Source organism: Amphibalanus amphitrite, unplaced genomic scaffold (assembly GCF_019059575.1).
Source record: "Amphibalanus amphitrite isolate SeventyFive unplaced genomic scaffold, NRLGWU_Aamphi_draft 000254F_arrow, whole genome shotgun sequence".
In the NCBI taxonomy this organism is placed as follows: Eukaryota; Metazoa; Arthropoda; class Thecostraca; order Balanomorpha; family Balanidae; genus Amphibalanus; species Amphibalanus amphitrite.
In genome coordinates, this window is record NW_024881749.1 from 21,574 (window position 1) to 49,033 (window position 27,460).

The 27,460-nt window shown below is 48.4% G+C and overlaps 1 protein-coding gene across 3 annotated transcripts; it reads right to left on the minus strand.

Annotated features, from left to right (window-relative positions):
- On the minus strand, positions 1-27,307 carry LOC122386514 (glutamic acid-rich protein-like). Of its 3 annotated transcripts, none has more exons than XM_043375789.1 (10): positions 27,292-27,307; positions 14,718-15,025; positions 14,020-14,183; positions 12,880-13,073; positions 11,812-11,845; positions 11,310-11,588; positions 9,548-9,697; positions 8,976-9,183; positions 2,579-2,811; positions 1-929 (listed from the first exon to the last, which is right to left on the minus strand). In XM_043375789.1, exons 2-10 carry the CDS (start codon positions 15,010-15,012, stop codon positions 696-698), a joined length of 1,791 nt encoding a protein of 596 aa, XP_043231724.1. In that variant the 5' UTR covers positions 15,013-15,025; positions 27,292-27,307; the 3' UTR covers positions 1-695. The 3 variants fall into 3 exon arrangements, with proteins under 3 accessions (XP_043231724.1, XP_043231725.1, XP_043231727.1); XM_043375790.1 differs by lacking the exon at positions 27,292-27,307 and adding an exon at positions 23,599-23,699; XM_043375792.1 differs by lacking the exon at positions 27,292-27,307 and adding an exon at positions 23,425-23,507.
- Positions 27,308-27,460: the final 153 nt, after the last annotated feature.

Consider the following 27,460-nt stretch of genomic DNA (forward strand, 5'->3'; position numbering starts at 1 on the left):
TAAGCAATTTGCCGTTTATTTACATAAAATTGATGACACAGAACTACGTCTGAAAGAATGATCGAACAATTTCGGCTACGTCGGGACGTCCGAGCGCTAAAACGTCCCTGTCCTCTGAAACATGTACTCTAAATGAAACCTACACGTCTACCGGGACTCGGATATCGGGTCGCTGCGCCGGGCTACATTGGTCGGAGGCGTGCCGCGACCCGGCGCTATCCGCAGCTCGGGGCGCTGCGGCAGTCGCGCCCCCGTCCGTCCGTCCGGTGCTCACGTCCACCACAGCAGCGCGTGGCGGCGCTGCGGTCGTGCTCACGCGCCCACCGCCGACACGGACCGTCTATATACAATCGACGCGGTGTGTCGGTACGAGGCCATTCCGTCCCTGCAAGGAGCACAGCTTCGTCCCCGACAGGGTCCCCACGCTCACACCGACGCCGATACAGTTCGTCCGTGCGCGGCGCACACCGCAGCTCGTCCGGTCGAGCCATCTGCGCGGTCCGCCGTGACGGTCAGCCGACTCCCCTCTCCTCGGCGGCGACCAGTGGTCAGCCGCGCCGCCACTCCACCGCGAAACCTGTCCTCCAACACTTCCTCCGCACATCAGTCCCTCATCGCTTCTCTTCACACCTTTCCTGCTCGTCCCCCGCGCTCTCATCTCCTCATTTCTCTCCGGGCCGACTGCCGTCGGCGCGCTACTCGGTGACGCCGACGGTGCGTTTCTCAGAGCCCGTCTCCTCCTCCTGGTCGTCGCCCAGCAGGAAGTTGTCGTCCATCTGCTCCCAGGAGGCGTCCTCACCGCGGCCCGCTGGCGGCTCCTCGCGGCCGCCCTCGTCCGCCGCGGCCGCGTCCTCCCCGGCAGCGTCGGCGTCCTTCCCCTCATCTTGTCCGTTGGTCTTCTCCGGCGTGTCCTGCTGCTCAGCGTCCTCCTGGCGTCACGGGGAGGGAGGGAAGTGAACGGCACGGCACGGGTGTGCAAAGTATTAACGGCATTTGGTGTCTTCTTCTGTAGGGCCTAACAACCAAAATTCAAAACTGAATGAGCAAATAATTAACATCGGAAACCACACCGCCAAATATGAGGCAAATTTTGGATGTAGCACAACGGACAAATAACTGACGTGTGGTGGAAATAACTTATCAACGCCTGAAATCCTTTTGGTAACTCCGATTCTTATTGATGAGGAAGCCATGACAATTAAAAAAAAAGTTTTACTGTATACAACACCAAGTTACACAATATAGCATAGCAAAACTCAGCCCCCTAGCAGCATAAAATACGTGAACCAACATAATAAAACTGAGAATTTTACTACCAAACCAACGATATAAAAAAACGCATGCGGCTTCAACTCAGGTGCAAACGGTCACCAGCCAAAAAGGAAAAATAGCGACCCATTCCGCATGCACCCTGGCCTTACCATGAGCGACGCAGAAATGCTGTAACTAAAGCTCGCAGTGTAAGGCACGGCTGGTGAGCGGTAACAGCAGATTCACCAAAACCACACCCAAAGCCAAATATCGTCCACACTTATCCACACGTAAAAATATTAAAAAGGCATGCCCGATCCAAACAAATTGGTTGTTCTGTACAAAGCTGAAATCCGTCTGCTACTGCCATCACCAGCCAGGATAAACTTGACGGTGTGACCACGTGCGGTGGCATCGGCACATGCAGCTCCCAAGCCTGCACCAGCACCGCGGCCACCCGCACTCCAGCCCAGTTAGGCACACATTCAAAGCAGCTACCCAGTGCCCAGTGGACCTGCACATGCCACGACACACGAACACAAACACGCTATCTCTCCCCAGGGACGGCAGGCCACCACCAGGGGACGGGGAACGGCACATCTACGGGCAGGGGTCGGCAACCTTCTGGGGGTGCAGGCCGGGCGAAATAGAGAAAGCATTCGGCGGGCCGGAGTGGAGCCATCTCATAAAATTATAATTTATTATGAAAGGCAAACACTTGTAAAATTAGCGAAATAACAGCGAAATGAATGGGTCCTTTTCTTGTGAAAACTGAAATGTTGTCTTGTGTCATTGAGTGAAATCTAGGTACGTTCTACAAGACAGTGAGCCAATGACAGGCAAAAACTGGTTTCAAATTTTTGCCAATACCCCTGGGACTGTAGACCTCAGACAATCGCAGACCGGAGGATTGATGATCTATGGGGAAGCCATGCACTCCTTGCGTGTGCCTGTCCACCAGTTCCTTCTGGTGAATGTAGGCCGACACACCTGGGCCCAATCTTATATGCCGTAAAAGGACTTGGCAGTCCTGACTGAAGTGCAGCTATATGAAAAGGCTACCAAATACAAGAAACTTTTATGAATTTCAGTCCTTGGAATACTGACGTTCAAAATCGTCTTGTGGACTCAAACAGCGTTAACCAGGACCAATATCATTATTCGTTTCTAAAACATGCCACAAATAGGAAAGTGCTGCAGCACTCTATGAGATTGGGCCCTGGTTGGTTTGCTGGTCGGTTAGTGGGTGGTCGGTTAGTGTGTTGGTCGGTTGGTTGGTCAGTAGGTGTGTTGGTTGGTTAGTGTGTTACCCGTTCCGGGGACTCACCTGGTCCTCCTTCTCCTGCTGCTCCTTCTTCTGGCGCTCGGCCTCGGCCTCTGCCGCCTTACGCTCCTCCTCCTCCTGCTCGGCCAGCGTCGTCAGGTTCTTGCGGTAGTTCTCAAAGTGCTTCTTGCCCATGCAGTGCTTGATGAGCACGGCGTTCACCTTGGACGTGATCTTGATGTAGATGTCGCACAGGCCGCAGTGGTACACCTCAGTCTTGCGCATGTGGTTCGAGCCTGCCGGACGCGCGGGGTGACGGACGGACGGACGCGTCAGGACGGCACGGAGGAGCAGGGAACATTGTAATCGGTCATATGAGGTCAGAGTGACAAATAAGCCAGAAGACGGTCGGATCAGATATTGCGCAGTGTTTTGTGTCAATGTACTGAAATCCAGCGAGGAACGAGCAATGTCATGAAAAACTATAACCTAACCTGTCCTGTCCTGTCCTAAGCTAAGCTAAGCTGATCTAACTTAACCTAACCAAACTTAACCCGCGACCCGCTGGGCTATTCAGCCATACGCGCCCTGCTGGGGGGGGGGGGGTAGATTCTGCCCCCCCCCCCTGTCTAGCTTCCGAACCGATGATCGTAGAAAGACGGGGAAATCGGCAATCGAAAGCTCTCAACAAGGCGGATCTTAAGAGCTCAAATTTTTTGCTTAAGTAGGTCAGAGGTCAGGTCAAGGTCAGGTCAAGGGTACAAAATGCAAGTTTCTACATTATCGGCCTTGCACCGTAGTTGCCGAAGAATGGAGTCATGGACTGAGACTGATTGCCCAAAACGTGTTCTTAGGCTATCAAGACAATATTCGTTGCATACAATATCATTCAAAAGGTCAAGGTCAGGTCAGGTCACCAAAAACAAGATATAGAAAAGGTTATGTGCGACACATGTTTTATGGGTTATTTTATTCATAGAATTCAATAGGCACACTCAATAAGTGATATGGACCACCTCTGGATGAATTTCAGGTCGAGGGCAGGTCAAGGTCAGGTCAAGTGAGGTCAAATTTTGAAGTTGGTTGTTAAGGCCTAAAAAGTGTCTATCTGATGTAATTTTCACGGCAAATCGAATGGTGCTATTTTCGTTTCCGTACGAGGTCTAGAACTAAAAAAAAATCATTTTTTTTTCAAAAATTGTGTGTGTCGTGACGTCATAAAATTTTGAATAACTCACATTTTTTAACCAATTCTTCTGAAAATTTGTATGTAGGTGCACACAGACTATTTCTCTGACATATATTCCGGTTTTTTCGAAACACTCAAATTTTTGGATTTTATAATTATTTTCCCAAAAGTCAGTTTTTTAAGAAGAAAAAACTTAGGCCAAAATCCAATATTTTCAAAAAACCGCGATAACCATTTGATAGACAAAGTAAAATCACGTATAACCTTTTTTGTTACGTCTTGATTCCCCTAAAAATGAAAATGTTAGCGGCGTTTGAAATTGTGCCGTTTTTACGGAGCGAGCGAAGCGAGCGGAGTCTTTCCTTAGATTAACCCGCGCCCTGCTGGGGGGTTGGTACACCTTGTCATACATCAATTCTACACATGTTGTGAAAATTTCAGACCAAGGTCATTCAAGGTCAGGTCACCAGGTCACTTGAAGTGACCTCACCTCATAAAAAGTTTCAATGTCTGTCATAGCTACACCGAGTGACCGATCACTTTGAAACTTTCAGCGATTGCTAAGAGCAATAGCATGTACAAAATGTATATCTCAGAATTTTGATATCGGTGACCTAAGGTCAGGTCAATTTTGCGACCTCCCCATTATAAGTCAATGGGAGAAAATTGAAATGCGCCTCTTTTGGACGAAAGACATTATAAACACTCCCAAACACTGAATTACAAGTGGTTTAGACACACTGAACATGAAAATGGTGTCCGTGACCCCTGTTTATGCCCTGAGGTCATCTTAGGTCACGAATGGTATCTAACAGTTTTTCGCAAATAACTTTTGATTGAGGCATGCTAGAGCGATGAAAACGCCTTAGATGTGTTCAGCTCGACGATACGGATCGACTGATATGCAACATGACCCTTTCCGGTCAGGTCATGACCTTGAGGTCAAATTTTCAAGTTGACCTTTCAAGGTCAAATTATAGTTCATTCGATGCGTCTTGACGAGAGGAACACGATGCCGGTAAAAGTAAGCTCGTACAAGGCTTGGGTCAAAAGTTATTGCAGAAAAACTGTTTCCGAAAAAATCGGCTATTTTTGCAGTTTTTGCCCCCTGCAGGCAAAACCGTTGACGTTAGGTCAAATCTGAGAAAATTACTCAGAAAGGGCGTTAATAGGGCTATCGAATGCGCTTTTCCGCGGCGCGGTAGCTCTATTGGTTCCCGAGTTATGCGTTGGCTTCTTGGAAATTGTCGACATTCGACCTGGAAATCGGCGAAATTTTGCCTTCAATGACCTCTGGTGACCGCGTATTTGGAAATTCCGACCTCGACGAGCATCTGTGGTAGAAAACCACCCCTTTGGTAGGGGAAACTACTGCTGTCTGCTACCATTTGCACTACATGTGTCGCTACAGCTGCGACATCTATGCATATTAAATCGCGACGTGTGTGTGCGGTGGCCGGTGATTCTTGGGTGATTCTAATTAGCGATTAGCTAGGGCAGCAGGGTGGATCCAGACTTTCAGTTTGAGGGTGGGCGGACTCTTGGCCGGCCCGATCCCCGGCAGTCAAAGTTGCTGAGCGGGGGCCCGGGGGGGGGGAGGAAGGTCCAATAATGACCCAAAAGTCATGCCTATTGCCCATAGGTATACATATACGTATGTATTGAATGGTATCAGCACTCAGCAGTGTGCCTCCTGAGATGTTAGTGATTTTTTATCGATTCATCAAGTTGACGATTTGTTTTTTGCGGATATCTTAAAAACGGCAGCGCTCCGCGTCGGTGTTTTTTTTTAACTTATTTAATAACCTTTAGCTTTAACTTTACCAATACCAATACAAACCAATACATAGGTACTATATATGCCTATAGGCAATAGGTGTGGCATCATATTGGACCTTTCTCCCCCCCCCCCCGCTCAGCATCCGGACTGCCAGGGATCGGGCCGGCCATGAGTTACCCCACGCCCACCCTTAACCCGCGCCCCACTGGGGTCTGTGTATAACACGCCCTACTGGGGGGGGGGGGGGGCTATTCATAGCCCCCCCTCCTAACTCCGAAACTACTGGGCCGATCGTCAAAATTCAAACGGCGTCTGATAGCCCCGGAAAAACTGTCGAGCGAAACCTAATTTCATTGACCTCGAGGTCACCGATGACGTCACAGGTCAGGTCAAAGTAAAAATTATTAGCACTTTGGCTTGTTCACATTTTGGGCTCTGGCCGCCGTCTTACAAGTCAGATCAGGCTCATTTTTGGTTTCCACACTCGTGAACAGATGTTCTAGATACCTTGAGGGTACCAAACTTGTACTTTGATTTTCAGGTCAGGGTCAGGTCATCACAGGTCACGAAAATATTATATCATGCGTCGGTCACGTGACACATGTTTTATGGTCCATTTGGGACATAGATTTCGAATTTGATGTCGTCTGTGTCATTCGAGGTCATTTTGAGTCGAATTTAGCTTAGGTCAGGTCACTTTCAGGTCAAAAAAGGTCAAATTTTGAAGTTAAAATTTTTCAACAAAAAAGGTGTCTATTGGATGGAGTTTGAGCTCAGGAACACGATGGTGCCATTTATATTGGTGTACGATGTCAAATACGTATTGAAAAAGTGATTTGAAAAATTAATAATTGTGAATTTTTTGCAATAATGCGTATAACTTGACCATTTTTGAAGATATTTAGCTAAAACTTGCTAGAGTTATTCATAATCATGCGTTCTGTCACATATATTCCGGTTTTTTCGAAAAGTCAACAACTTTTTGAAAAAAATATAAAAATATAAATTTTGAATATTATTATATAAAATTTTCAAAATTTTCAAAGTTTTGAAAATCCGAGATAGCAGTTTGATAGCGCGGTCAATTCTGAGTCCTTTCATGCAAAGAAATTGGATCTAGCTTAAAAACTGAGCTCTTGGGAGCGATTGCCGTGGTTCAATGTTTTGCGTCGAAATCGGACGAACATGACGTCACTCTGACGTCATTTCCGGCCGACCTATGGTAGCTACGAAGTTCAAATTTTGACACAAGGTGTCAAATTGATGCAGCCGAAGGTACTGAAAGTTTGGCGTCGATACGTCAAGCGGTTTGGAAGTTATTGCAGAAAAACGGGAGGGGGGGCTATAAATAGCCCCCCCCCCCCCAGTGGGGCGCGGGTTAACCAGGGATGCGGAGTCGTGGACATTTCAGACGGTTCCGACTCCGGCTCCGGCTCCGGGTGAAATGCCATGGCGGCTCCGGCTCCGGCTCCGGCTCCGAGTAAAATGGTCCGGCGGCTCCGGCTCCAATACGCAGTACATTTTAAATACCTACGGGTGGCAGAAAAAAAGAAGATGAGATTGGTGCACGTTGCTTCTGCATTTGCATAACTTAAGGCTATTTTCATATTTTGAATACCGTATTTCTTACTGTCTGGAACTGTAAGTTCCAGGCAGTTCGGTTTGACAAACCGAACTAGGTCAATATTTGCTTCCTCTTCAAAAAAGGAGCCGGAGTCGCCCCCTTTTTTGACAGCTCCGGCTCTGGCTCCGGCTCCGAACTATATTGTTTCACAGCTTCGGCTCTGGCTCCGGGCAAAATATGCCGGCTCCGGCGGCTCCGGCTCCGGCTCCGCACCCCGGCCCTGCCTCAAACCGAAAGTCTGGATCCACCCTGGTGCCCTAGCTAATCGCTTACTAGAATCCAGCGCACACAGATGTCGTGGTTTACATGTATATGCATAGATGTCGCAGCGATAGCTACACATGCAGTGCAAATGGTAGCAGACAGCAGTAGTTTCCCCTACCAAAGTGGTGGTTTTCTACCACAGACGCTCGTCAAGGTCGGAAATTCCAAATACGCCTGGTGACCTGACCTTTGACCTGACCAAAAAATTGACCGAAGTAATTTCCTCATTATTTTTGACGCTCTTTCGAACGCCGCCTTCCGCGTATCGCTACGTGGCCCAGGAGCCGAGTTAGAAGGGGGGGGGGGGTGTTCAAACACCCCCCCCCCCCAGCAGGGCGTGGAAATCCAGGACCTCCAGCCGGGCGCGGGTTAACGGAAATTTCTGAGCATGAGCGGCCGGCCGGCCGGCCGGCCGGCCGTGCGGACGCTTTTGCGAGGCTTATACAGCAACCACTTGACCGATTTACACGCGGTAATTTTTGTACGGTAGCTTCATTCCTTCTACCAAGTATTGGACTATTCCCGATGCATGTGGGTGACCCCTTATGCACGTGCCACGTGCAAAACGAAGAGGTGTCAGTTTTGTAATTGTTGCAATATCTCGGTAACTACTTGGCCGACTGCGCTGAAAGTTGGCATGTAGGTAGGCACCCACTAGGCACTGCAATTCCATGTGCCAGAGTTGGGGTGCTGCTGCGCAGGGGTCGTTTCCAGATCTCGAGAACGGCTGGACCGATGGCGCTCAAATTTGGTACACGGCTAGGGACCAGTTAGTAGGGTGCCGTGCACAAGTCAGTTGGGACCCATGTTGCACGTGCGCACGTGCAGGGTGCCGCTCCCAGATCTCGAGAACGGCTGGGCCGATTGTGCTCAAATTTGGCACATTGCTAGAAACCGGTCAGTAGGGTGCCGTGCTAAATTCAGTTGGAGGTACCCCCTCGAAATTTCGCACGTGCGACTCACCCCCTCGCTCGCTCCGTTAGTCGCCCCAAAAGGCGCTATACTGGTTTTTAAGGCGAAAATGGCGAACATGACGTCACTAGAACGTCATTTTCTCAAAAATTTTCCGACGGATTTCGTTCAAATTTTCAGGGAACGTGTAAAATTGATGTATGATAAGGTACTGCAAGTTTGACGTCGCTGGCGTAACTAGTTTATAATTTATTGGCGAAAAACGGGAGGGAGCAGATTCTGCCCCCCCCCTCCCCCCAGCGGGGCGCGGGTTAATCCAACCAAAGCCACGACTAGCAATGCTAAATACTTTTTTCACTAAACCCATCGTCTTTTCATGCTGGATACCAATACATGCAGCCAAGTCACGGATACGACAATAATAATTAAGAAGTGGCAAGTGACTGGAAACGATAAACATGTGACTATGCGCAGTAGCGGTGTATAAGAACACCCTAAGTAGCCAGACTTTGTCATCACAGAAATAATATCTTTAACCGTATCGATTCTCACGCTTCATACGATCAGCAACCAGGATAAATGAAATTCAGACCGAACTGTTGAGCCCTACAGAGTGTGTTCTCCCAGCCCACTTTCCCAGTACGCCGTCTCACAGTAGCTGACGGTATCCCGCCCGCCCGGGTTCACCTACCGACGGCGTGCTTTCCGTCGTACTCGCCGAGCTCGGCCAGCAGCTCGGTGGCGCTCGTCTTGGGCTCGCCAGAGTCGTCCTGCGCGGACGCGTTCCGGCCGCGCGCGTTCTCCTCCTCGTCCACATCGCCCACAGAGTCCAGCGTCATGAAGCCGCCCTTCTGGAACTCGGCGGCGTCGCGGCGCTCGGCGCGCCGCTCAGACTGGTTCTGGAATCGGACGGACCGGTTAGATGGGATGGGAACACTGCCTGGGGGCATTGGATCCAGCTCAGTGAAGAAACCGGCGAAACAAGCCTCGAAGTTCCTCTTCCCAGAAGTGGATGATGGTTTCTCGTCCAGGACCAGATGCACTCAATGTCCTAAAATAAGGCTTATGTAGGACATTGGGGGTTTTCAATAGCAAATATTCAAAATCCAAAACACATCTAAACACAACAATAAGCACCGCAGCGTTATCGCCAAGCCCACTGCAGGTCCCGCTTTTTCCGCTCTTCCCAACTCCGTGACACGTTAAACCACTGCCTTTTTCCTGCATTCTTTATCCAAGAGCAGCCGCTGCACATTCTCGTACCGTTTTCTGGATGTGGGTGAAGGTGCCCAGGTGTTTCTCGTAGGCGATCCGCGCCGGGAAGTTCATGTTGCACGTCTTGCACGAGGGGTTCGAGTAGGTGTGCTGCTTGCGGTGCCACTCGGTCTCGCTGTGGATCACGCCCTCGATCTCCTGAAGAGCGGACAGCGGCGCGGGCGGTCGGTCAGAGCGGGCAGGTGCCAACAATGCAGCGACGATCAGACATACAAGAAAATGAACGATGCAGTAAAAGCGTAACGTGTGACGAATCAGACGGTCTCTACTCATTAGATAACTTTGCGAGTTATAAAATGTTCAAATGGAAAAAAGTTGATTACAAATGCTAACAAATAGGTAATCATGCGCTTTCAGCTAGTGCATTCTATAAAAACAGTATCCAAGCCCTTCACCTCTCCTGTAAAATAATAGCAAATGGGGAACTTAACCCGCGCCCCGTAGGGGGGGGGAGCGAAACGCCCCCCCCCCTTTCCTTTTCCGTCGATATCTTCTAAACGGCTGGAGATATCGCCACTTAACTTTCAGGGCCCCTCCGGGCATCAATTTTACACATTGTTACCAAAAATTTTCCAAAGGCTATGATAAGTTGGCCACAAATGACGTCATAATGACGTCATGTTCCGCCATTTTCGACCGAAAAAAGACCTTCGCGAGAAGAGCTGTCAGGCCTACAGCTTTGAAGATACAGAAAATGATAAAGACATAAAAAGTGTAGAATTGACAGGGCTACAAAACTGCTACCTCGGATTTTTGAAATTTTTGAGTTTTGACCCCCAAAAATCAAAGATTTTTTAGCTATATTAGCCAAAAAATCCAAAAAGTTTTTTGAGTTAAAAAAAAACGGAACATATGTGATAGTACCAACCGTCTTCTATCTACATACCAAATTTCAGATCGATATCTCTTTTTTGCCAAGTTATAGTGAAACAAAAACTTCAAAGATGTCAAATTTTCAAACAATTTTTTGCACTTATAGACCACGCAGGGCAAAACAAAGACTATCGTTAGACTCCCCGTGACGAGCTGCATCGAATCAATACCCATTTTATGCAAAAATATCAACTTTGAACACTGACCTAATTTGACCTGACCTTGACCTGACCTTCACCAAAACGTGACCTTAGCTGGTCCCAAAGGCTGTCTGACCCACATAATCGCATTTGTCATGTAAAATGGACCATAAAACATGTATCACACGACACTTTCATATTGTGAACCCCCAGTGACCTGACCTCTGTGACCTGACCTGGTATCAGTGACCTCAGATAGCTAAGCATGTGTTTGACGAACAATGTACCATCGATGGTTTTCAATAACTTACCAATTTACTCGATTTCACAACACATTTCTTGAAATGCCTGTGAACGGTGAAAATCTGACCTTTGACCTGACCTGTGACGTCACCGGTTTGACCTAGGTTAATGAAATTTGGTCACAAGGTAGTTCCCCGTTGGGGCTATCGTACTCCGTTTGAATTTTGAAAATCGGCTGGTAAATGTCAGAGATCTGGGGGGGGGGCGAAACGCCCCCCCCCCCCCCACGGGTGGTAGGGTCCGCCGATAGCCCTACTACGGGGCGCGGGCTAAGCGTCTTCAAATCAGCCTCCTACCCATCCCAATAATCCCCGAATCCCAGCTCTCCCCTGACCATCTCGGCAGTAAGCCGCCGGAGTCCTTACCCTGTACTGGAGCCGGCCGAGTGTGCAGAATTGAGTCTGCCACTCACTTTAGGCCGCCGGCGCCCTTACCCTGTACTGGAGCCGGCAGAGGGTGCAGAACTGGGTCTGCTGGTTCTCAAACTCTGGGTCCTTTTCGATCTCGGCCGCCTCGAGTTTCTTCTGCTCCTCGCGCTGCGCCAGCCGCATCTTGCCGAGCTCGGCGCGCACCTTCATCAGCAGCCGGCGCATGGCGGCCATGTGCTCGCGGCCCAGCTGGTGCTTACGGAAGTCGGCGAACGTGGCGCAGCGGGCGTGGCAGTGCGGACACTTGGTCACCAGGTGCGCGCCCGTCCCGTGTTTTCCAAACACCTAGTAAGCGCCAAAATAAACAAAATTGAGTTAGACATTGGGCCTATGGTTGTAGAGTTTTTCACGGAGCGATTTCAGTAGGCAGAGGTTCAAGCAGTCCATATTAAAAGTCGAATAATCCCGTCATGCCAAATGTTATAATATTTCAAGATCGAGAGCAACGAGTTGATAGGATACCCAATATTCATTTGAATGACGCAGTCACTGTATTAAATTCACTTACCGCAGCATCCTTGCGACTGACGAACGAACGATCCCTGGAACAACAGCAACAGCGTCAAACACGGATCGCTGCCGAGCGAACACATCGGGGCCACCAGAACTGCGGGGCTGAGGCTTTAGGCGCAACCGTCTTATTTAGAGATGACATACCATCCCCCCCCCAAGCTTTTAAGACGTCGTCGACGGGCCAAGAATGCCGACTGTGTCGAGTCAAAAGCGTGGCATGCCATGGCAATCCCTTTGTAATCAGTAATAATGCATTAGTATTCCTTACTTATAGCCCACTACAATATAGCCGGTTCGGAAACGTTACCTCCCTAATTCCGAGAAGAACAAAGTGCTGAGCAAAACGACCATTGGGACTAAAAGTAACGAACCTACACTGCAGAAATTCTGATACTCGAGTGGAGGAAACCGTATCCACCACTCCACCTTCGCGCCCATACCAACACCACGGCGCAACCAGCCACAGTTAACCAGCGGCTAATAACTCTGCTTACGACACGTGCTCCGGTCGGAAATAAAGTTCTTTAACATTGCCGCAGTAATCGTACTCACCTTAAACTTACCAGACAACACTTGCGCCTTTTAATCACACTATGGTGCTTAAGATATGTTAAACAAAAGATAAAACACAACCTCCAAAATTTAGAAAAGTAATACCACCCAGCAGGCTACCAATATTGTAATTTATCAGCAGTGCAGTTCGTCTCTCGCTACAATACTGCACGTCTTATAAACTAGCCACAGCCGCGATTTAGAGGACTACCTTATAAAACCAAGCATCTAAGACAGTAGTGCTATATTGAACAGCAAACTAACACGATGAGATATTTTCCTTGATATTGAGGCAATGATGTGAAAATGAAAATATTGGAAAGATTATACGTCACGTCAAAGGACACCGTAATCAAATATACTACTTTGTATTACTATAAGGCTGTGCTTTAGCTCTAATCCTGGTGTCGGCCGACCCCCGAGGTCTGACCACTCTGCTGTAACCCCTCCCTCCTCACCGTCCCGCGGCCACCCCTGCCTGGAGCCCGGGTGGCCCGCCTGGCGCCATTACCTGGAGTCGTCGTGCTGGCGGCGGGGCGGTCCGCCGCCGCGCGGCACGTAGCCCGTGCCGCGGCGGGGCGCGTAGCCGCGCGCGCGGAACGGACGCCGCGTCGGCGCGTGGTAGTCGTCGCGCGGCCGTCGGTCGACGTAGTCGTCCCGGCGGTTGTACAGGTAGTCGGCGTGCCGGCTACGGGTCGAGCTCGACTGCAGACAGGCAGGGCGGCGCGGCGGCGGCCGCGGTCAGCGCGGCACGGCGGCGGCCTCCTCCCGGCCGGCCCGGCCCGGCACAGCCGGCGGCGCCGGGCCGGCGCGGGGGCACCACTCTCAAACGGCCGCCGCCCGTGGTAGCTCTCAGCTTGTCAGACCCTTGTAGGGCTGCCGCCGCTGGTGCGAGCGAGCGCACAAAGCTCCATATCAACGGGCGGACAACGTCAGGTGTCACATGATCAGGGCTACTAGGGCGTCTTCAACCACAACCAAGAAACGATGGTATTGGATACAAAAACAGATACTTGGTAGAAGGTTTACAAATGCGTCCTCAAGCGCACACGATATAGGGAAGCATTCATTTCTGTCGTTTGTTATAATCCGCTGTAAGAAAGTATGCCAGTTAGACGTCTTCCAACGTAAAATGTGCTGAGAACATATTCTTTTTGTGTCTCCTTTACAACACACCGTTCTCTATGCTCCTTGATCAGCTTTTGGACCGCAAATGCATGCCCTGCGCGTCAAATGCAACATTTTGAATAACGTTTGACGAGGACGAGAGAAATCATATCCGTCGGTGTTGGTGACTTTTTGCCAGCCAATAAGGTTATCTCAATCAAACAAGTCACAACTCAGGTCGTCAGCATGTCAGGAGTGTCAAACAATCATATGTTCACCATCTCGGTCTGTCCTCTCTCTCTCTCTTTCTCGGCCTCACCGCGCGAGCCACCTCTTCGGTACCTGCCTGTCTATCTGTCTTCCTTCCCGTCGAGCTCCGCCGCCATCCTGTCTGTGTCCGCCTCGGCTCTGCGCCGTGCTGGGCCCCAGTCATCAACACTTCGCCTCGGCCAGCCTCCTCTTCATCGTGCAGCCGCCTGATGCCGGAGCTCCTCCCCCCCCCCCGTCCCGGCCCGCCCGCCCGTCCCCACCCGGCTGTACTCACGCGATCCCGGTCATACAGGTCGTCCCTGGGCCGCTTGTAGGGCGGCTCGCCGGCGGCCGAGTAGTGGTCGCTGGGCCGTCGCACGCCGCCGGCGGTGCCACCGCTCGAGATCAGAGTGTCCACCAGCTTCTGGGCGATCTCCAGACGCTCCCGGTGGGAGCCGCCTGCAACGGCGACCGCGCAACAGCCGTAAATAGCCAGCATACAGCGACCGAGAGAAAACACACAGGTCCGACCGTACGGGTCACCGAGATACTTTCCTTAATGACTATTGTCTCAGCTTGTAACATGAGCCAACGCATTGATCTTAAAGGAATAGCTTGGATCAAAGGCATCATAAGTGTAGCATATATTAAAAAGCATGTGTCCCTGGTTATTTCCTTGATGATCTGAAAGGGGAATCTTTTTCCCCATGTCAGTCGTGCATTTCCTTTCCATCATCCGACACATACGTATTGCGTACACGACGTGCCAACCGCAGTGATGCGGTTGCGGGACAGTACTGACCACAGTCGGCGCCTGAGCAGGGCGGTGCTACAGGTCTGTGGGGGTTATTTAGGCTATTTACAACAAACCTCAGTCGGTGCCCGTGCACTGTGCAGGGCAGTGCTCACAGTACTCTGTGGGCGTGTGCAGCAGCAACACCTGTCTGTGTCACGCAGTACTGACAATCTCAGCTGTGTGGGACCAGTACTGACCGGTGCCGGCGTCGCGTCGGTCCCGGGCCGGGTAGTAGCGGCCGGTGCCGCCGCTGCTGGCGCCGCCGGCCGAGCGGCTGTCGTAGTACCCGCCGCTGCCGCCGCCGCTGTAGCCACCGCTGCCGCCGTAGCCGCCACGGCCGCTGCTGCTGTAGCCAACGCGGCTGCTGCTGCTGTAGCCGCCGCGGCTGCTGCCACTGTAGCCGCCGCCGCGGCTGTAGGAGCTGCTGTAGTAGCCCCCGCGGCTCCCGCGCGGCGTCGTGCCGCCCCGACTGTTCGGGTAGTAGCGAGACATGGTCTCTATGGCTCTGCAAACAGCAGCAGGCATGTTACCATTACATAATACAATACATAGAATATGGGCTGTTCATATTTCTGAATTTAAGAATTCAATACAAAGGCATTTAAACAGTTTCACATAGTTTTAGTTTTAGGTCAGATGCTCTAAAAATAAAATAATATATATGTCGATCCCCCATAGGGTTTTTTACTCCTTTCCTATCACACTTCTTTAACAATCTGAGAGGAGTTTAAAAAAAAAAAACTAGGAGCACTATTTCAGGGGAGTGACAGGACTATTTCTGCAAGGAAATCAGCTGTTGTCACACTTATAAATCATACTCCTACAGCCTCCTCTAATCTCCTCTAACCTCTCTAGTTCAGTAGGTGGAACTATGGTCATGAGTACCCAAATATAGGAACGTTCCCATTTTTGGGAACGGAGTTCCCACTTCCCAAATATGGGAACGGGCGTTCCCATTTATGAGAACGGAAGGTAATTTTTCGGCCGTTCGCCCACTAAAACTCATTAGTGCATCACGTCTCAAAAAAGTGCACGCTAATTTACGTATCTACTAAGTCTCTATAAAATTATCTTTAATCTGACCGTTGAACAAGAAAATTGACTGTCGAATGATATTTTTAATGATTTTTTGAAATGACGGAATGGTGAAAACATGGGTTATACTACATTTAACATGCAATTTTAAGGAAAATGAAGCGTTTTTACATTTTGAGGTCAAGTATAATAATTTTCGCCTGGTTATGAAGTTTCATACTAGCGACACCAGATGCTGACATATGCAAGCGAACACGCGGACAGTCCCGAGGTAATATTGTTGACATTTGGTGTCGAGGCGGACAACCGCGTAGAACGTGCGTGATTTTACCGAACTACTGTTGTAAACTCAGTTTCAGTGGTTTAAAATTATTCAGCTGTATTTTATCAGCCCGGAAAGACATATTTATTTGGATGCTAGCTGTTTAGCGTTGTTTTATAAGGAGCATCATGAGCGTGGTTTTTGTCTTCCGTGTTTCTAAGCATGATCGTTTTGGGGGAATTTCTCTTACATAGGTCGCTCTGTGTGGCTTATTCATAATTTTTATGCTGATTTCGATCATTCCTCGTGCCCATCCTACCAGGCCTTTTGCCACTTACGCTCATTAAGAAAGAAAAAACTAGATTTTCATTGGGACTAGGTGTTTTGTGGGTGTAACATATTCAGCGTTCCCATTTTTGGATACTTCCTTGTGCTCGTCAACTATCGGTGATAAACAGACAGGTGCTTGACATGTCTCCACCCTCGGCGCGGACGGTGGATATAGGCATGGAAGACCTTGTTGAACATCGCTGAGCGTTGTGAATTACGTAATCCTGCAGAGGGGGGCGTGCCCGCTGCGAGATCGACGGGAATAAAAGCGCAGAAGACCGGGCGAAACATGCGACGGTCTTGCCGGAAGGGTCATCTGGTGATTGTTTTGTTGCGTTAACAATAATTTGCGGCGTTGGACGTGATGCTTGTTAATGAAAAGAGCCCCTGAAAGGCGTCGCTGAAATCGTTCCCAATTTTGGGTACGCCGTTCCCATAATAAGGAACGCTTGCAGCGCCAGAGTACGAGAGCGTTCCCAAATTTGGGCTCGCGGCCCGGATGATGGACTGCTTTAGAAATAGGGGAACGATTTGAAACTACGATGGGCCTTACAATATCAAACTCTTTCCCAACAATATTGAGACAAATATCAGGCGGTTCACGATAGTTTTATATTTTTTGGACGTCATTTAACGGTTCTCTTTCTTGTTTTAAAAAATGCCTACATGGCGTTCCCATATTTGGGTTTATCGTTCCCAAACATGGGAACGAAAATGCGTTCCCGAAAATGGGTACGCTTGACCATAGTTCCGCCTACTGAGTTGAAAAAAATGGTTCCATGCAGTGCACTCCTCCAAGCTCCTGTAGGCTCCTCTTAATCCCAACTCTGACCACCACTATACTCCCCCTCCTCATCCCAGACAAAAGCTCAACTTTGAGAGGAGGCCAAAAGCAACATATATTGGTGCACATAATTTATGCAACTATGGTCGATAAATGTGACATTTTGATTTGTGTAGGTAGGTATATCTTGCCACTGAACATACGCAAACAGCTGGATCCTCTGACAAATGTTCTGAGTTGCCTCAAAGACAGCACTCCTCCAAACTCATCCAAGATTCTCATGTTTACTTTTTTAGGGGTGAGGGGTTGGGGGGGGGGCAGGAAGGAAGAATTAAAACAGACCAAATGTCTACCAAAGCCTACTCTAGAAAACAACTGTAATTTGGGATGAAGGAGAAGAATAAAAGTGGTCAGAGCTTCACCAAGCCTTAGAAGTGATAGCTGACAGGAGCAATTTTATTGGGAATGGCTTAAAAAGGTTGGCGGTGTGGGTATTCATATACGATATATATTAAGTCTGATCGCCAAAATAATCATAACAAGCATGTCACACAATCTTCTTCGACCTGATTTCATATGTAATTCAGGGCGGCTCGCCAGTTTGAGCACACAACAACCGGGGACGGGACATCTCGACCCAAAACCTTTCCAAAACTGCCAGCACAGTAGGCGGAACTATGGTCAAGCGTACCCATTTTCGGGAACGCATTTTCGTTCCCATAATTGGGAACGATAAACCCAAATATGGGAACGCCATGTAGACATTATTTAAAACAAGAAAAAAAACCGTTAAATGACATCCAAAAATATAAAACGATCGTGAACCACCTGATATTTGTCTCAATATTGTTGGGAAAGAGTTTGATATTGTAAGGCCCGTCGTAGTTTCAAATCGTTCCCCTATTTCTAAAGCAGTCCATCATCCGGGCCGCGATCCCAAATTTGGGAACGCTCTCGTACACTGGCGCTGCAAGCGTTCCTTATTATGGGAACGGCGTACCCAAAATTGGGAACGATTTCACCGACGCCTTTCAGGGGCTCTTTTCATTAACAAGCATCACGTCCAACGCCGCAAATTATTGTTAACGCAACAATCATCAGATGACCTTTCCGGCAAGACCATCGCATGTTTCGCCCGGTCTTCTGCGCTTTTATTCTCGTCGATCTCGCAGCGGGCACGCCCCCCTCTGCAGGATTACGTAATTCACAACGCTCAGCGATGTTCAACAAGGTCTTCCATACCTATATCCACCGTCTGCGCCGAGGGTGGAGACATGTCAAGCACCTGTCTGTTTATCACCGATAGTTGACGAGCACAAGGAAGTATCCAAAAATGGGAACGCTGAATATGTTACACCCTCAAAACACCTAGTCCCAATGAAAATCTAGTTTTTTTCCTTTCTTGATGAGTGTAAGTGGCAAAAGTCCTGGTAGGATGGGCACAAGGAATGATCGAAATCAGCATAAAAATTATAAATAAGCCACACAGAGCGACCTATATAAGAGAAATTTCCCCAAAACGATCACGCTTAGAAACACGGAAGACAAAAACCACGCTCATGACGCTCCTTATAAAACAACTCTAAACAGCTAGCATCCAAATAAAATATGTCTGTCTGGGATGATATAATACAGCTGAATAATTTTAAACCACTGAAACTGAGTTTACAACAGTAGTTCGGTAAAATCACTGACGTTCCATGCGGTCGTGCGCCCCGACACCAAATGTCACCAATATTACCCCCGGACTGTCCGCGTGTTCGCTTGCATATGTCAGCATCTGGTGTCGCTAGTATGAAACTTACCTTACCTTACCTTACCTTAATATGATCGGAATTTTGAGGCCACTTGGCCTGTAGGGAACCGCTCTCATCGAGCTCGTATCAGGTGGGACCTTTCTAACTCCTATCAGGTATCAGGTACCTGATGTTTGCCCAGTGGGCGTCCAGTCTTGATTTGAATTGATCGACTGAGGCAGCGCCGACGACCGTTGGGGGTAAACTGTTCCAGTCATTGACGACCCTCACGCTAAACGATTGTCTTCTTGGCCTGGTTTCCGCTCTGGGCTTCTGGACTTTCATCGAGTGGCCTCGGGTACGATTGTCAGTGGCAGCCGCAAAGAAATCCTCAGGAGACAGGTCGACCCCTCCATGAAACAGCTGATACATTTGGATCATGTCACCTCGTCGTCGGCGGTAGAACAATGAAGGCAGCTTTAGCACTCGTAGACGTTCTTCGTAGGGGAGGTGTCTGATGGAAGCTACCAGGCGTGTTGCTCTCCTTTGGACTTTTTCAATCAGGAGTTGGTCGGCCCGATTGAACGGGCCCCATGCCAAGTTTCCGTACTCTAAATGTGGGCGCACCAGAGTCTTGTATAGCAGTGGGAGTGTGAATTCGTCGATAAGTTCGAAGGAGCGCCTGATGACTGCCAAGATCTGATTGGCCTTCGCAGCAGCAGTGGTGGCTTGTTTGCGAAACTTTAGCAAGGAGTCGATATGGACACCGAGGTCGTGCTCTGTTTCCACCGCCTCTAGGTCGACTTCTCGCATGGTGTACTTGATCCGGGGGTTGTTATTCCCCAGGTGCAGGATCTTGCACTTGCCTTCGTTGAATGGGAGTTGCCACCGGTCAGACCATGTCACTAGGGCATCAATGTCGCCTTGAAGAGTTGTCGTCGCCGTTGTGTCTCGCACCTGCTGTGGGGACGATGGTCGGGCAGAGTGGTATCTGACATCTCTGAAGTGAGAGACAGCCACCTCTCCCTCCTCGTCAACCTCAGGTAGGGCACCACTAGTGTTCCGACTCTGTTCATCAATCGACAGCTGGGTGTGTTCAGTGGAGTGGTCTCTGCCAGCCCTTTGTTGAGCGACAGCCAGCCCCACAACCTCAGCGTCTTCTGAATGGGAGTCTCTGTCATGCCGCTTGGATACGTTTCGGTAGAGCTTCGTGTCGTCAGCGAACATCTTCACAGAGCAGTCGACCACAGAAGGAATATCATCCACAAACAACAGAAACAAGAGGGGCCCCAGAACTGAGCCCTGAGGAACCCCACTTCTGACGACCATTGAGTCTGAGTGGCTTCTGTTTACGACGACTTCTTGTTTACGACCAGTTAGGAATGCCTCGATCCACTGGAGAAGTTGGCCTGAGATCCCGAAACACCTCAATTTCTTCAAGAGTCGGCTGTGTGGGACAGAGTCAAACGCTTTACGAAAGTCTAAATAGGCCACGTCAACGGAATCACCCTGCTCGAGCATCGTGGTCCAGTCGTCTAGTACCTCCAGGAGTTGAGTGCTGCAGGACCTTCGGGGACGGAAACCGTGCTGGTGCCTGGACAGTTGGCCAGTGGAGGCGAGGAACTCAACGATGGCATCGCGCACCAGAGACTCCATGATCTTACATGGGATGGACGTTAGGCTGATTGGTCGGTAGTTTTCTGGGATACTCCTGCTACCCTTCTTGTGTATCGGAACCACTGACGCTGATTTCCATATTGTTGGGATAGTTCCTTTTTCTAGAGATTCACCGTACAATGACGACAGTGGGCTGGCCAGAACCGCGGAGGCAAGCTGTAGCAGTTTTGGGTGCAAACCGTCAGGTCCAGGGGCAGCATCTGTCTTTAAGTGAGCAAGTTTTTGTCGTACCGCTTCGGCTGTAATGGAGACAGTCTCAATTGGCGCGCCGGTGTAGTGGTTACTTGGTTCCGGTATGTGAGATTTGTCTTCATCAGTGAAAACACTGCTGAAGAAGGAGTTCAAGAGCTGGGCTTTGCCCTTGTCATCACTCACTGTGGCTCCGGAAGCATCTACAAGGTTGTCCAGTCCAGCCTTCGTCTTCAATCTTGAGTTGGAATATCGCCAAAATACCTTCGGATTGGTTCTGATGTTTTTAGCAAGTTCCTCCTCCAGGTCCCTCCTGAGCCTTCGGGTCAAGGCCCGCAGCTGGTTCCTACAGCGGGTGTATCTGCTGTAGTCCAGGATGTCCTTGGTTTGGGAGTAGATCGCCCAGAGTCTCTCCTTCTCCTTTTTCAGTCGTAGGGCTCGGCCATTGATATAAGATGTTCTTGCGGCTGTTCTTTCTCTTGCTTGTTGGGAAACACTCTCTGGCACTTGTTTTGATGCAATTCATGATGAACTGGTACTTCTCCTCGAGCGTGAGATTAGCCGTAGAGTCCCAGTCGGTGTCGTGAAGTTTTTTTAAGAACTTGTCTGGTTTCCCTTTAAAGTAGTTTGGGTGGAATGTGGGAGCTACTTGCTTGCAAGTGTAACAACACAGGTCAAATCGCAAGATAACATGGTCGCTTTTGCCAAGCCCAGCTTCATGGAGAATGTCTTGTACACTCGGGGGCAGATTGATGATCCACCACTCCCTACCTATCGGGCTCCCATGGCTCAGCACTGGCTGCTGCCAGTGGCAGCACTGGCAGTACTGGCACTGGCAGGCAGTGCTGAGCAGTGCTGAGGGCAGGCAACACTGACAACAGCCAGTGCTGAGCCATGAGATCCCCCGATGGGTAGGGAGTGGTGGAACATCAATCTGCCCCCGAGTGTACCATCCCTTCCTCGTTTGACAAAACAAGATCCAATATGTGTGGAGTCTCGCCTGGGCGGAAACGTGTAGGTTGGAAGACCTGCTGCTTCAGAAAGCAGTCATCCAGAGTCTCCAGGAACCTGTGCGAGATATCCATGGGTGGGGCTGGGGAGAAACTGTTCTCCCAGTCGATCTGAGGCATGTTGAAATCACCCCCGATTAGTAAATGTGAGTGACCTGATAAGCACGCAGTGTGTATGAGATGACACAGCTCATCAGAAGCATCTCTTGTGTTTTCAGAGGGACTTCTGTAGATGCATCCCAACAGGAGTTTGTCATCATTGGCCAGCGAAAGATGCACCCACAGCTGTTCAATGCAAGTCGTTGGGCTAGTTGAAAACTCGGATGCTTGGAGGCAGGTCCTTACATAAATAGCTACTCCTCGGCGACCACTGGATCCCAAGTCAGGTTGTGAGGGATCAAAGTTTGTGTACATAGAGTAGCCCGGAATAGAAATTAGAGCCTTACCAATGGGTAACAACTGCACCTTTGGGATTACCTCTGTGATCATAATGATATCGGGTTCGTTGCCAGCAATTTTCATGCAGAGTTCATCTCGCTTGTTTGGAAATTGGTCAGCATTTGTGTACAGGACCTGCATGCTCGTCTTCTTTTGCTCGTTGACCCTTCTTCCTAGTCAATTATCAGAAAAAATACTTTTCTGAGATTCAGACTGATCACTGACAGCCCCCGCAGGAGGAACAGTCAGCTCTGCAGCCTCCGTCTTACCAGTCTGAGCAGAGGCCCCGGCCTGCCTGTTGTCCTGTGCCTGAGCAGACTGCATTGAGCAGTCCCTGGCAGCTACCACAGGAGCGACAGCCAGCTCTGTGGCCACAGGCCCAGCAGAGTGGTCACTGACAGCTCCTGCGGCAGCAACAGCCAACTCCGCAGCTTGCCTCCCAGTGGAGTGGTCACTGCCAGCCCCCGCGGAAGCGACAGCCACCTCTGCAGCCACAGGCTCAGCAGAGTGGTCTCTGACAGCTCCCACGGAGGCGACAGCCAGCTCCGAGGCCGCAGGCCCCTGGACAACACCTTTCTGTGTCTGCCTTCTTTCTGCTCTGGCGACAGCATTCAGGGTGACGATCCTGCCACTTCTGATGGTGATATTTGTCTCACCAGCACCCTTGCGTCGCTTAAGTTCCTCTCTCAGTTTCCGATTTGCCTCTCTTTCTTTTTTGGTCAGGTCTGGGGACTTCATAACTTCATAACCAGGCGAAAATTATTATACTTGACCTCAAAATGTAAAAAACGCTTCATTTTCCTTAAAATTGCAAGTTAAATGTAGTATAACCCAAGTTTTCACCATTCCGTCATTTCAAAAAATCATTAAAAATATCATTCGACGGTCAATTTCCTTGTGCAACGGTCAGATTAAAGATAATTTTATAGAGACTTAGTAGATACTTAAATTAGCGTGCACTTTTTTGATACGTGATGCACTAATGAGTTTTAGTGGGCGAACGGCCGAAAAATTACCTTCCGTTCCCATAAATGGGAACGGAAGGCCCGTTCCCATATGGGAACCAAAATGTTCCCATATGGGAACGGTTCCCAAAAATGGGCCCGTTCCCATATTTCGGAACTCCGTTCCCAAAAATGGGAACGTTCCTATATTTGGGTACTCATGACCATAGTTCCGCCTACTGAGCAGGGGAATCTGGTGCTAGACTGACTGAAGTGCCAAACATATTCCGTGACCATCATTAGCCAAAAATTATGCTGCTGCTTGGCGCCAAAAATTCAGCCACTGAATTGCCAGCCATGCACTGAATTTGGCGCATGCAAAAATATGCCGCACGTGCGCTGAAACTTTCCGTTAATCCCACCACTACGCCAGACATATTCGACAAAACATGTTATTTTCAGTCTGGGATTACCCTAGCCTACCAAAGCACACCCTTGCCTCAATTTTCAAGACTTGTGACGAGGTTAGAAAATGTGGTCAAAATTGATTAGGGTACTTTCCTCCCTTTTATTTTGGACTAGCATATTACTATAATGGACAGGAACGAACAGGTTCTAAGAAAAGCATTTTCATGTATTGGAATAATTGAAAATGCATTACAGTTCCTCTCACCTATAAGAAATAACCGCAAAATCCAGCGACCAACGCACACAACGCAGCACACAACTCAAGACACAACTTCTCCTTTCCACACGCACAATTCATTAGAAGTCGTTCACCCAGACATCACTAACTTGGATTTATGACGTAATTATCATACTGCCTGTGAATTGGCCGATATGATTTTAACATCGCGAAGTCTATAAATCATGTAAGATTTTTCTTTGCATGAAGTGTTAAAAAGACAAAAAATACAAAATATGTTGAGATAAGAACCTCTCTGAATAGTGTTTAGATAATTATCATTCAAATGAACATGTGCATTTGGAAATAATGCGCATTTGTCCTCATGACGTCATATTTACAAATGAAGATCACAGAATACTATGGACCAGGGGGGTTCGCTCCCGTGCCTTCAGCATTACGAAAAATGGCAACAGCCCGTGAGCAGCATCAGCGCTCACGCACATGTTCAAGGAAAACGACATGTAATGGACTGCTAACGACGGCCCTCTCCACCAATCAGCGCTCGGCATCTCGAGCGCTGATTGGCTGGTAGCAAACGCGTCATATTTGGGTCTCATTTTTTGCGATCAGTGAACGCGTTATTTAATACACAGTGGCCTATGGAGAATGGCACGCGGAACTGAAGGTCAGTGTTTTATTGCTTCGTACTTGCGAATGGGGGTATTTGAGTGGCATTTGACACCATTTTCGAAATCTACAGTGAATTTCTGATCGACTCATGTATATATTTTTATGAATTTGACAGTGTTAGTGCTACATAGTCGGTGTTTTATGTTGGTGTTGTTTCTCTCGACCTTTGTCTTGGACTCTTATCCTATCTTTTCTCGAAAATGCTTGCCATAACCAGGTCTTAACTGTATCTGTATAAAGGGAATATGTGTTGAATATGAGGAGAAGGTAGTAATGACCACTCTGCCTATCAAACTGCCAGAAGGTGTGCTTGTAAGGTGATTGAAACTGCAGTACAGGTTGCAGATGTGGGTTTGACATTAGCATTGTTGTTGTAACCCCACTTGCTCTAATAAAATGGCAACATGGGGTTATGTACCCACTATTGCACAGCCTGGTATCAAGCTGGTTGATATGTGGAGGATAATGAAAGTATAAAAACTTTTCTTTAGTGAATAGGAGTGTTGCGTCTTGTGATTTATGTCAAGTCATTTTAAATGAAATGATTGTGATTGTAACTTTTACTTCAATTATTATTGCTAGTTTTGACCTTTTTAATCATCAAGTTTAATGTGTACCAATTTCATATGCCTGTGTAATGTCTGTGCGGCTTTGTGCAGTGAGCGTGTCTTGAAACAAACCAATTTATTTTGTACCCTTTTTTTACCTCAACAAATGTATGTCAAAGGACAAAAATGTCATGTCTATTATCATTGACACTACTACAGCTAACTTTGCCTATATTCCTATCTTTCAGAGGCATTCATCTGCTTTCCAGTGCAGTACCTAGGAGGCTGCAACTGAAACTCGCGCAAAGGCAACCAAGTGTCACTTCATCAGCCTACAGTAACAGCCCATCTGTAATCAAGATATGGGTGAAGTGGCATAGAAGAACAACCAGTAAACATGAAAAGATGTATTTTGTTTTGAACTATTTCTTAGCATAACAGAACAGCACAATGCACACTTACTGCTTTTTATGTTTGCCCTGTGTGCAGTTTTGAATAATTTTAACTATGAAATGCTTTTGCTAACTACTCTCTTTACATAAGCTTCCTTTGTCATGCCTGTGTAATTTTGAGTTTACATGCATGATGTAGTCATGTTAGCATGTATTTCCCTTGTCTTCATAAAACTACTTCCAAGCATTTGTTATGGACATTGGTGCTACCTATATATGATGCTTCAGATGTGTCCAGTAGTTGATGAAGGGAGAAGAGTAGTAGGACAGCTGATAGGCTGATAGCTATTACCCAAAATATGTGCTTGTCTGCACTTCGGGCTGTTCCATCATATGCAACCTCTATTTACTTCCTTGCATTAGAAACACCCCATCTTTTGTTTCTTTCCTGTGCGCCCATTGTTTCCGTGGTGCTATAAACGTCAAGTTTGAAGTTGGTATCCAAGTGAGCAAAAGTTGCATTATTTCAGGCCGTCTTGAATCATTCGTCTTGAATTATATCCCTAACTGACATCCTGTTATTTGTCCTGCAATGTCTGTCATGCCTGTGTCCGCCCTTACCTCCGGCTCCAGCCTCCAACCAGGCCTGCTGAGCTCTGTCGCCGGCGCGGTGTGTCGCAACGTGCTGTTTCTCCACTCCACCCGACAGCTGCTAGGAATCGTCCTGTGCCATGCGCCATGCGACCAAGGCTATATAACCCATGCGACACAGCAATTGTAAGCTGCAGGTCACATTCGGACTGATTGGCTCCGCGTATGTGCATCCGGCCGGGTGCTAGTCGATATCAGGGACGTGGGTCGGACTGTTGTGGCGGCGTGCACTGTGCTGGTTGAAGTTGTTGTATTTCTGTTAGTGAAAAGCATTAATACATAACCGTGGCCGCAGCCCAATGTTATTGTGGATTTCAGAGGGAGTGGCCAGTCAGGAGGGCCCCATGTGGGTATAGATCCAGTGTCCAGTGGGATTGGCTAAGATTTCCGGCGATTGATAAACGCTTCTATGATAGTAAACCTATTGAGTTATGAGGGGAGGTCACGTGAGGGACTGACCTTACTAAACTCTTGTGAAAACACGACACATACGAACGGTAAGAAACTGACAGCTCTTCTTTCTGCCAAGTGTCATCTTTCTGTGAAGGATTTCTTGGCACTGAGTGTCCAGAAATTGCGTTGCTTTTGGACTGTGTAGAGGCTCACGAGTGACAACATAGGTCAACAACCTGACGTACCTTAAATATGCGACTTGTACCAGAAGATCCAGCTTGATCAAAAGATTGTACATGTCAAATTTCAGCTCTTTAGCTCAAAAGAATTTTGAGTTATCGTAAAAGCCGTCAGTGTGGCACCGTATCGCCTCCCCGCGCGGTCGGAAGGTAAAAGTTCGCCGGCTCTAACTAAACAAATAGTCGTCGTATCGCAAATTCATTGACGGCGTTCGAAGCGTCGTTCAATTTACTTTCGAAACATATCCTAACATTAACATTTATCTGCCTAGCGCAGTCTCCAACAAGCAAAAGTTCCGTGCATTCATCCCCATACAGTGTTAGCGGCCGCCGGCCGCCGGCCGCTGACCCACATTCGCGTCATCAGGGAATGCCGCAACTAATTTATTGTTTCCAACTTTTTTCCCGGAGCGTTCTACCTGGTTTATATAGCCTTGCTATGGACGCAAAAAGCCGGCGTCCGAAAATTTTATTTTACAATTACGACGCGGTGAAAAGAAATCCGTTACTAAAATACACTTTCTCAGCATCTGTATACTTAAATATAGATAATATAAAATGATAACCCCTGTAACGACGCAATTTCCATCGCATTGAAACTTCCCCAAGTATAAAGGATTGTTCTGTCCAGTGTCCTCTTTTACATGGCCTTGATGTTCGTCATTCAACTCAATCTAAAATAACACATCAACATCGTCAATAGTAGTGAATGAATGAGCTTTTCTTTTTTTACAGGTGAAACAGGCTTGCAACGCTTGCAACAGGCACACCTCTACTGGCAGTCATTCAATAACCTGACCGCTACATCCTGACTTGACCACCTACCTTTCATACAATCATTCCGCGGCCGCCAATTTCACAGTTTTGTTACATCAGCCTCTGAGGAATGAGGAGACCCTTCCCCATGAACAAAAGAAAGTGCCCAGAAGGCATTTCAGGCATTTACCATTTGCGCATCTTCCGAAAATTACAAATTTTGTCGTTCCACCACAAA

Coding starts and splice junctions, on each gene's coding strand:
- LOC122386514 (XM_043375789.1), bottom strand. CDS start 15,012: ATGTCTCGCTACTACCCGAACAGTCGGGGCGGCACGACGCCGCGCGGG. Junction 14,184..14,717: donor CCGACGCGACGCCGGCACCG/GTCAGTACTGGT, acceptor TCGCCGTTGCAG/GCGGCTCCCACCGGGAGCGT. Junction 11,589..11,811: donor TCAGTCGCAAGGATGCTGCG/GTAAGTGAATTT, acceptor GGCGCTTACTAG/GTGTTTGGAAAACACGGGAC.